The sequence below is a fragment of the Grammomys surdaster genome, unplaced genomic scaffold (assembly GCF_004785775.1).
Source record: "Grammomys surdaster isolate TR1022 unplaced genomic scaffold, NIH_TR_1.0 97, whole genome shotgun sequence".
NCBI lineage: Eukaryota > Metazoa > Chordata > Mammalia > Rodentia > Muridae > Grammomys > Grammomys surdaster.
This window is the reverse complement of record NW_021604576.1, coordinates 18419413-18430371: the sequence shown is the minus strand read 5'-3', so window position 1 is coordinate 18430371 and position 10959 is coordinate 18419413. Positions and strand designations below refer to the sequence as shown.

Below are 10959 nucleotides of genomic sequence, written 5' to 3'. Positions count from 1 at the left end.
GGAGGGAGGGGGGAGGGAGGGAGGGAGGGAGGGAGGGACAGAGAGAAGAAAGAGCAAGCCTTGGTACTAAATAGCAAATACACTTTTTAAAAGAAAAAAATCAGAAAACATTAGAGTGAGTTATGCATAGAGTAAACACTCCTTAGTGAAATCCAGGTCTCTTTACACGTACATGCTGACATAAATGCTTACATAAATATGTTTTATTATTGTGTCTTGGTTAGGGCTTCCATTGCTATAAAGAGATACCATGACTAAGGCAACTCATGAACAAGGATGACATTTAATTAGGGCTGACTTACAGAGGTTCCGTCCACTATCATCATGGAGGAAGAATGGCAGCACGGTGCTGGAGAAGGAGCTGAGAGTTCTACATCTTGATCCAAAGGTAGCCAGGAGGCAACTGTATTCCAGGCAGCTAGAAGGGTCTCAAAGGCCACCCCTACAGTGACACACTTCCTCCAACAAGGCTACATCTCCTAATAGTGCCATTCCCAGGCCAAGCATATTCAAACCATCACATACTGTGAGCCACCATTGAAAAATAAACTAGTATACCATTGCTGAAGAACCAGTTTCTTTCTCATCAAATGGGTACTGTAGACAATCCTCATAGCCCTCCCCTCTTCCTTCTTCACAGTTACTTAGGTTTTAGTCATAATCATAAACTTAACTGTGCAATTCAGGTAGACTTGGATGGAGGGGAATGAGGCAAATATGGAACCGAAAGAACTTCAGTGAGAGCAGAGGTTATGGGGTTATTGCAAGCAGATGGTATGACGGTGCTCTCCTGCGCTACAGAGAGAATTCAAGCCCTCCGCTCTCAGTAATGGTCATCTTCTTCTTGCTAGTCTTATTCCTGGACCCAAAATGCTCCATGGCTTCCATGATGGCCATGCCTTCTTTCACCTTTCCTATGACAGTGCTTGCCATCCAGCTGACTGGCCTTGTCAGTGCAGACAAAACACTGGGAGCCATTTGTGTTGGGTCCTGCATTTGCCATGAATAACAAGATGCTGGGTCCTACATGCTTCAGAATGAAGTTCTCATCCTCAAATTTCTCCCTGTAGATGAGCATGCCACCAGAGCCATTATGACGTGTGATGTCACCACCCTGGCATATGAATCCTGGAATATTCTGGGAAAGGAAGAACCGTTATATCCCAGTCTCCTTTCTCTCCAGTGCTCAGTTTTGTGCTGTCTTTGGAACTCTGTCTACAAATAGTTTGGAGGAAATATGGCCCAGGGGCTTGCCATCATCCATTTTGTCAAAGAACATCGATTGGCCAAGTGTCAACAGGGGACAGTGGTGCCTGCAAAAGCTTTTTTTTTGAGACAGTATAACCTTGAACTCCCTGATCCTCCTGCTTCTACCTCGTAACTGCTGGTATTACAAGCTTGCACCGTCATGCCAGGCTTATGATGTGGTGCTGTGGATTGAACCCAGGGTTTCCTGCTTGCTAGGCAAGTACTCTACCAACCCCTTCTGTCCTTTCCAAAATCTGCTTAAGAAATCCCTAGGAAGAGGGCTGGAGAGATGGCTCAGTGGTTAAGAGCACTGACTGCTCTTCCAGAGGTCCTGAGTTCAAATCCCAGCAACCACATGGTGGCTCACAACCATCCATAGTGAGATTGGATGCCCTCTTCTGGTGTGTCCGAAGACAGCTACAGTGTACTCATAATAAAATAAATAAATAAATCTTTAAAAAAAAAAGAAATCCCTAGGATCTGAATGGCATGGTAGAAAGAGCACCAGAATATTATATATGGGGGTCCAGAGTTCATATATGCACCTCTGAGTTCCCCCAAATAGTTTCCCAACTCCATCATAACACTAGAGAGAGCTCCCATGAAGAAGGCAAGCACCCCAATCTCCTAGAGAAGGGATCTCTACAAAAACAAAATTTCCGGAGCATGCCCAGTAGGTGAGCACGAGACCGCTGAGGATAGTGGTGAAGGCTGGCAGGTACAGTCCGATACCAGAGGCTAGCACACAAGAACACACAGGGAGCTCCAGAGAGGGCTCTAAAAAGTGGTAAACAGCCTTGGAGGCTGTTGCTAACATGGGATGAAACATGTACAAGGGTACTGCTCTTATTTCACTCCCTGAACGCCTCTTAGTGTGTGGCAGGGCTACAGATACAAAGAGGGACCTATCCCTATGAACAAGAGGGGTACAGAGATTGGAGACAGTGTACAGTAACAACACTAAAAGGTCAAAGCTATAAAGAGGAAATATGGAGGACAGAGGAATCGTGGACAGAAAGGTTGTTCCAGGAGGAGACCCGAGAAAGTTACAGAGATGGGAGGCCAGAGTGCATCCTGAAGACAAGGGAAACCATAGCCAGGAGACTCTGATGCTACCTCCTCTCTCTAAACACTATTCTCACCCACAGCTGGTTCTCCTGCCCTCCACCCACTCGGGCCCTCTGGAAGGACCCCGCAGGGTCTTGCCTCGCTTTTCTACCTGAGAGGCTTCCCCAGACTTTCCTTACTCAGTCCTGCTACATCATCTCCTCTGACCCAATCCATTCCCCATCACTTCTTAGTCAGAACCTAGGTCTTCTAAATAGTCCTCACTACACAATTCTCTTACTTTGCACATCTGTCCTGTTGCTTTCCTTGTGAGCTGTCTGTCTCTCTCAGGATACATTAAGGCATGTAGCAGCCCTCCCATCAATACCTCTGAATAGTTTAGCTGACAAAACCCTAACAGGTGTGGATTAGAACCCCCAGAAAGAAGCTGTGTCTGCAAAGACTAACTGGTTAGAGCTGAAGTGCTAGTGGGCAATTGAATCCTCTGGCCCAGAGCCTAATTACATCTTCTCCTGGAGAACCATTAGCGCCCTTCACAGCCATTACTTGCCCACTTCTGTGACTGGTAATAAAAACCTTTTGGAATGTATCAATTTCGCCTACTATCCAAAAGCTAAGAATGTCATCACATAGCATCTGAGGGATATACGAGGTTCCCCCACCTTATGAAACCCTTCTCTCTGATGCCCCTGACAAAGTACTTTTAAGATGTCTTGATTTGTAACTCTTTGTTCTGTTATTATAAAACTTTTCTATGTTAGAACATTCTATTCAGGGAGACCAAAATCTATGTTCCCTTGCCATAATCAATCATAGTTGCTCCAGAATATACCACTTGAGGTTGATAACTGTTTATGACAATACAGGCTAGCTCACCAATTCAGAGCTGGGAAGTTTAGCATTTAATCCAACATCCAGGAGGTGATCAATAAGAATAGAAGACGTTGACATGGCTACACCCACTTTAGGAAGTTCCCTTCAGAACTCCAACACCTAAGGAAGAGTCAGTGGAGGACTCAGACACCCACCGCTGGAGGGGTTGGGGAGACAGGGCTTGCAGTGCATGCATGAGAACCCAAATCTGACCCTTAGAACTTGTAACAGGCCTGGCAGAGAGAAAAAGACACTTGTGTTTGTGACTCTAGTTATCAGACTCTATTCAAACAATGGACTCCCCAAAAAAGGGAATTTCCCAGGACTCTCATGCTGAGAGAGGAAAAGAGTACCACCCAGAGGGTGAACTTTACTCAAGGAAATCTCATTCTAACACCTTGTCTGATCACTTTATAGGATGAGACCAAAGCCCAGACAAAGATGGGTCCATGGCGGGTGGGGCCTGTCTCCCGTCATCCTAACCCTGTGTGGAGCTGCACACACATGCATACCTTTGGACCTTTATTTAGATTTTATTCACACTTCAGGACTCAGAAAAGACAGATTTGGTAGCTCTTTGTCCCTCTTCACACCACGGCCACAATGAATACATCATTTTTCTGCCTCCCACTTTTAATTTGGCTTATTGGTGATGGGTGGGGCCCAGGTTGTGACTCAAAGATGGTAACCCCCATGAAGTAGTGGGGTGTGAGTGGGGTATGATGGTGTTCACTTTTAATCCCAGGACACAGGAAGCAGAAACAGGTGAGTTTGAGGCCAGCCTGGTCTACATAGAGAGTTCCAGGACAGCCAGGGGTACATAGACGTTGTCTCATACTTAAAAAAGAAGTGGGGAGGGGTATGATGATTTATAACACCAGGGCTAGGGTGATGGAGACAGACCCCTGGTGCTCATAGCCCAGCCTAGCCTAGTCAGTTTGGTGATTTCCAAGCCAAGTGAGAAACCCTGTCTCAAAAGACAAGACACCTGAGGGATAACACTCATGGTTGACCTCTGGCCTCTACACACATGTACATGCATACTCACATATGAACACACACAGACACACACACACACAAATTCATGTCTAGGGCTCAGCTGTTAAGAGCACATAATGGCTCTTACAGACCAGGTTTAATTCTGAACAACCACAGGGCTGCTCACAGCCATCTGTAACTCTAGCTCCAGGGTATCAAACACTTTCTTCAGATTTCTGTGGGCAGCAGCACACACTCAGTGTACCTATATACATGCAGGCAAAACACTCACACACATAAAAAAATAAAACCTGAAAAAAAAAAGAAAAACAAAAGAAAGGAAATAAACTCGATATCTGTCTGACTGGGCCTTGGACCTGGTGTGAAGTGGCTCAGTCCCTCTGTTCAGGTAAAATTAACCAGGGTCAGAGTTTAACACAGCAGATTTTCCCATCTGCTACCTAGCTCTAATCCTGCCCAAATTACCACACAGCCCAGCTGATGAGCCAGACAGATGAAGACCCTAGCAGACTCTGTTAGCCTCTGTCAAGGGATGGCAATTAGAGGAGAGGGTCACTAGTTGGGATAGTATCAGTCCTTAACATTTCAAAATTATCCAGTAGCCAGCAGAGCCCTGCCCAGACCTAAGCAGCTTTGCAAAAAGAAGATGGATTTGTGCCACGAGCACAGGGCTGACCTGTGGGTAATGCTCAGAACCATGACCAATTAGCCAGAACTGAAGGAAATGAGAGCAGAGTGGCAGGGTGCACGTCCTCACACAGCTAGCTCTTTCTCAGTGCTGCCCTGGCTCCTGGAGGGCAGTGGTTCTCAACCTTCCTGATACTACAACCCTTTAATACAGTTCCTTACCTTGTGGTGACCCCAACCATAAACTTTTTTTTTTTTTTTTTGAGACAGGGTTTCTCTGTGTAGTCCTGGCTGTCCCGGAACTAACTCTGTAGACCAGGCTGGCCTCGGACTCAGAAATCCACCTGCCTCTGTCTTCCAAGTGCTGGGATTAACCACTGCCCGGTTATAAACTTATTTTCATTGCTATTTCCTAACTGTAATTTTGCTGCTGTTCTGAATTATAATGTAAATATCTGATATGCAGGATATCTAATATTTGACCCCTGTGAAAGGATCTTTCAGCCCCCAAAATGGTCACGGTCACAAGTTGAGAACTACTGGTCTAGGGGTTCTCCCTGGGGAAACAGGGAAGTTCTCTGCATGAACTCTGACTCATGACAGTGACTCCTTTGAGGCTGATCTCTTAAGTTTGAGGCCAGGGTGTTCTACGTGGCAAGCTCCAAGTTAACTAGAATTACATAGTGAGACCTTGACTCAAAAATTTAAGATAAAAAAAAAATCCTATGCAGAAACAAAATCTTATATAAAATTCTCTCAATTCATAGTAGTGGGGAACTGAAAAAAAAAAGCATGATTGAATATATAAATATTTAATATATATATTGTTCACTTATGACTCTAATGTGTTGTTTTACCAATGCTTCCCTTTAAGAAGGAAGTGTTCTTAGGAACTTTTTGGAACTGCTTGCAAAATTCTAAGCTCAAGGCTGCTTTTCAGAAACCTCTTCTACACAGAGAAAACACGGGCCAATCCTTCTTAGATCTATAAGGAGAGAATTGGACCAGCTTCCCAGACCATTAATCCTGAAGTGGAATGTCCATCTGATTCAGCAAAACTAGGGGGAGCCATTGTCAACAAAGAACTTTGTAAGGTTTAACAGGAGACAGATTTTTTTTTTTTAATTTTTCAAGGGGTAATTGGCTGTGGCCCTGAGTTTGGATGGGGAGCTAAGACACTGAAATCCCTGGAGGCCCAGCACTAACAAGTCATGCTGCCTCAAATAAGGAAGAAGGCAGGGACTCTTTTTTTTTTTTTTTGGTTTTTCGAGACAGGGTTTCTCTGTGTAGCCCTGGCTGTCCTGGAACTCACTCTGTAGACCAGGCTGGCCTCAAACTCAGAAATCTGCCTGCCTCTGCCTCCAAGTCCTGGGATTAAAGGCGTGCAACACCACCGCCCAGCCAGAGACTGACTCTTGAGGGTGTCCAGGAATGGCATGTGAACTCTAGTGCACTTATTAAAAAGAACAGACAGACAGACAGACACACACACACACACACACGAATAAAACGAATAAAAGTAGAAACAAAATAGATGACTTAGGAAGCCAAGCTGCCCTGCACAGCCATGGGAATGGGGTGATTAGTCTAAAATAAAGTGACACCTGGGACAGAGGCACAGAAACCTTTGAAAGACAAGAAGCTCTTTCAAGCCCAGAGACCGTCACTTATCTAGCACTTGCTTATGCTTCCCTGTGTTACACTACCCTATTCCTGTTCTAATAAAACGGGAGCGATACCTAATAAAAAAAAAAAAAGTACAGCAATGGGTGTAGTTCAGGCCTTGACCTGGTGCTCCTTGTGCCCCAGTCTTTGTAGCGCCAAGACGACAGGCTTGAATCACCACACCCAGCTTATTAATGGCTAACAGGTGGGACTTACTGGATTCTGCAGCTGTATATCCTTCAGAGCAGACCAGAAGTTCACCCTGTGGTGACTCTAGTAACAATCCAAACTGTCATTTCCTCAGATTTCAAGGGGCACAGGCCACCGTGAAAACACAGACCAGATTTGGGGACACTGTGGTGAGCAGTTATCTTCCAAGTTTCCCCTAAAAATTGAGCACTTCAGGAAAACCTTTTACTCTCTGATTAAACGATGGGGGAACAGACAATGGGGGTGTCTTTTTGTTTTGTTCCTTGTCAGTTAATTTGCTTTAGCAAATTGAAAGTCTAGGTGTCAAAAATTTATCATTATCTACATGAAAAAATGAATCATTATGGGCTGGAGAGACGGCTCACTGACTGCTCTTCCAGAGATCCCGAGTTCAATTCCCAGCAAGCGCATGGCGGCTCATACATAAGCATCTGTAATGAGTTCCAAAGCCCTCTTCTGGCCTGCAGGTGAACATGCAGATAGTGTACTCATATACATAAAATAAAGAGTTAAAATAATCAATCAAATTTATAGCACAATTATGGGTTCTGTCTGAACCTGGAGCTTGCCAACTTGCCTCTGCTGGTTGTAAGTAAGCCTCAGGAGTCCTCTTGTCTTCCCTCCACAGGGCTGAGATTACAAGCACATGGCCCCCCCCCATCCCCCAAAGGATGCTGAGACTCTGAATTCAGGTCTTCATGCCTGCATAGCAATTACTTTACCCACTCTGCCCTGTCTCTGACCCTTGTTTTTTGTTTTTAATAGTTTAACCACTGTCCCCTCTGGAGTTTTATCTGGGGCAGCATTTGAACCAGAGAACTTGGCCTTACTGTCATTAACTACAATGAAAGATGGGGTAAGAAGTGGAGTCAGTCTTTATACTAAGCTGCTTTGAAAACACCCCTGCAGTTCATGAATAAAATATGGAGTGGGAGCCAAAGGAGATAGACATTTAAGTCTCACCTTAGCCATACTACATTTTCAAGCCTCATAGTACAACTCATAGGATGTGCTCAGGTTAAAAAATGAGACCATAGGCCTCCACACATCACAGAGAGGGGCAGTGGGTCCTGCACTTCCATCTTCAGTATTGCACAGCTCCTGACAGACTGCTTTAACAAATACCTGACAAAATGCTTGTCAGATCTTATCCCACTCCCAGATTCGCAGCACCAGAGGTCACTGACCTAATGGGGAAAATTCCAGACCTCCATTAAATACAGACACTAAATTACACGTGTCAGGAGGGGGAGGGGACAAGATCTCACTAGTGAGCTGCTCTTGTCATCTCCACCCTTTCTCAGACTAAAGAAGTCCCTGTTCATCACACTCTACCCCTTACACTTGAGAACAGATAAATGCATACTTTACCAAAATGTAAACAGGAGTTTGTACTACAGAAACGAATGGTTCAGCAGTTAAAGACCTTGATGCTCTTCCTGAGGACCTATGCTGGGTGCTCATAAACTCCTGTAACTCCAGTTCCAGAAGATCTGACACCCTCTTCTGGCTCTTCTGGGCACATACATCCATGCAACACACACTCAAACACGCACACGAATGCACATAAATCTTAAAACAAAACCAGCTAGCCTTCGGAAGGACACCGAGCAGGAAGTCTAAATTCTTGCTGCCCCCACTCCCAGTCCCAGTTCTTAGGAATGGACTCAGTTGGCAGATTGTTGCAGGAAGTGCTGGCCTGGCCGAGGAAGGCAGATTTTCTGATAGTTTCTGCTTCAAGGCCTAAACCAGAGAACAGAGGCCAAAAGGGAAAGTGTTCAAAAGATAAAAGATCAGAGAAACTAGCAGACCACCTGTGTACAACAGAAAGCAGAGCAAAAGCAAGTTCTGCAGTGTTTGCCAGAGCAGAAATTAACATACACGATTCCCACACTACACTGTATCCTTTTATAGCAAGATTCCAGGATTCTCAGGATTCCAGAACTCCCTATGGGGCTGGAATATTACCGAAGTCATCAAAGCATAGCTGCAGGCAGGTTTGCCTTTAGATTAACCGCCCTGGGAGCCTCCCTCCCATTCTGGGCTCTGGAAAAGCCTTTGTTTCAGGAATTCTTCCCCTCCGGCAAGGCTTTACTTTCACTTCAAATTTTGCCAAATCAAATTTCAAAAGAGCCCCCAGGCTCTTCAATAAAAAAAGACTACAGGAAAATAAACAGGTTCTGCCCCTTCCCTGCAAACTCTCTGGCCCCAGGATAGGATCAAGTAACTGGCTTTCCCCTCTTGAATGGGGTTTTCTTTCTCTCTTTAAACTACCACAGTAGGGAACTACTGTGCACCTATCTTTTCAAATGCCTTGCCAATACTTCCCCATTCAGCCCTTCTCTGGGAGGATCTAGCGGTTAAGAGTCTAACAAACGCTATATAATAGTAAAGTGTCTGAGCAATTTAATTCAAAAAACAAAACAAACAAAAAACAAACAACAACAAAAAAAAAAAAACCGTGGCTGAGCGATCCATAGTGGGACCAACTGAGGGGAGTGCGGATGAGTGAAACGAAGAGGTGCACACCCAAGTTTAAATACTGGAAAGCCAGTATCAGTCCTCTCTGGAGAAAAGGCAGGAAAGGGGGTGACTTGGGCCAAGCTCAAGTCTTAGTTCAACTTTCTGATTCACTGAAGTACCTGCCAGATGCAAAATCAAAACTGTCTTATTCTGAGAAAGGCTTTGTAGAGAGAATTTAAAGTTCCGTTCAATGGATTCTCAATAAAAGTTCTTAAAACTCCCGTCACGGGTACTTTCATTCCTCAGCTTCTTCAGTGTGAGACATTAAAGAGATTAATCCTTTCTCTGGGATGTTTACAACCTACTCGGAGAATGTTAACAGCCCCATTCAATTGACCTTTTAAAGTGACCTTCCGCGTTTGTAGAGATTTTTTTTTTTTAAAGAAAAGAAAAACATTCTGGAATCCTAAATTCAACTTCTTTGTGTCCCAGGAATGAAATGCAGGCAGCCCCCATCCGAAAGGCTAACTTCAGCTCCTTCGGCAACAACAAACAGTTGGCTTCAGTGGCCAAGGATTGCTCGCCCCGCGCCCACTCCCGGGTACGCCATGAGATGCATTCAGGGTGTCTGGAGACCGAGAACCGCGCGGTCTCCGGGGAAACGTGGATACCACCTGCAGCGCGGGCCCCGCCCCAGCGCCCGGGTCCCACGCCGCAGACCCTTCCGCGGCCACGGCGGGGAAGAATGACACGCGCAGCTGTGGGCGACCGAGCCGGCACGCTGCCGCCAGCTGCCTCTTTTAGCTCGACATCCGACCCTGCTCCCCGCCGCCCTCCCGCCGCCGTCTGCAGCCCGGCCGCACCCCTCCCCCACCGCGGCGCCCCGAGACCCGCGCGCCCCGCATCGCCCCGCACCGCGCCCCGGGCGGGGACCGCGAGCGCACGGCCGGCTGGCTCACCTCCCTCCTCCGGCCCGCTGTCCAGCTCGGCGTCCGAGGACTCGGGCCCATCCTCGTAGCCCGCCAGCCCCACCAGCTCATCCTCCTCCTCGTCGTCGCCGCCGTCCTCGCCCTGCGGCTGCGGCTTGCCCAGCACCTGGCTCATCACGCCCACGCTTGCCTCCGAGGTCCCGCGTGGGCCGAGTGGCCCGCAGCGCCCCGGGGCCGCGCCTGGTGAGCAAGGGGGTGGCAGCAGAGCCCTGCCCCCTCCTCGCCGCTGCTGCCGGAGGAGCCAGCCGGAGCCCGGCAGTTCTCCCCGGGAGCGCGAGGGAGTGACTGCGTGACCCGAGTCACCTGACGCTTGTCACACACACACACACACACACACACACACACACACACACACACACACGCAGCACCGCCGGGCGCGCGCTCGCCGGCCGCAGCCACCGCTTGCTTGGCGAAGCTCCCGCCCGGGCCACACACGTTCTCCCCCTAGAGTGCGGGTGTCCAGACGCGCCGGCCACCGCCCTCCGGGACTTCTGCTCGCTGTCTCTGCAAGGGTGACCCGGAGGCTGCCCCTTGCCGAGGACCAGCCGGACCCTGCAGCCTGCCTTCGGTCTCGTGCAGCCGGCTTCAAGCTTTCTACCCCACCCCACCCCCGCCCAGTGGGCTGCCCCTCAACTGTGCGGTACTCAGGCCCCACCCCCAGCCTGCCAGGGAGTCCCGGAGCTCGGAGAAATGCACAGTGGTGGGGTAGTTTCCATAGCAGCTGCCTCCTAAAAGTGCCTTTTAGTTCAAAGGACTTCCCACCAAGAATACTCCAAACTCTGCTCTACATAGACATGTTTCCGGAGAAATCACATGC

At 47.6% G+C, this 10959-nt stretch overlaps 1 protein-coding gene and 1 pseudogene across 2 annotated transcripts in view; both read right to left on the bottom strand.

The window, feature by feature from the left end:
* Positions 1-10351, bottom strand: part of Rragd (Ras related GTP binding D) — a 35445-nt gene extending 25094 nt beyond the window's left edge. Inside the window, exon 1 of one of the 2 annotated variants that reach the window (XM_028780310.1) lies at positions 10113-10351. In XM_028780310.1, the coding sequence (XP_028636143.1) occupies positions 10113-10257 (145 nt within the window). In that variant the 5' untranslated portion in view covers positions 10258-10351. The remainder of the gene's footprint in view (positions 1-10112) is intronic. The other variant, XM_028780318.1, reaches the window with a different exon arrangement.
* LOC114631538 lies at positions 796-1279 on the bottom strand (annotated as a pseudogene).
* Positions 10352-10959: the final 608 nt, after the last annotated feature.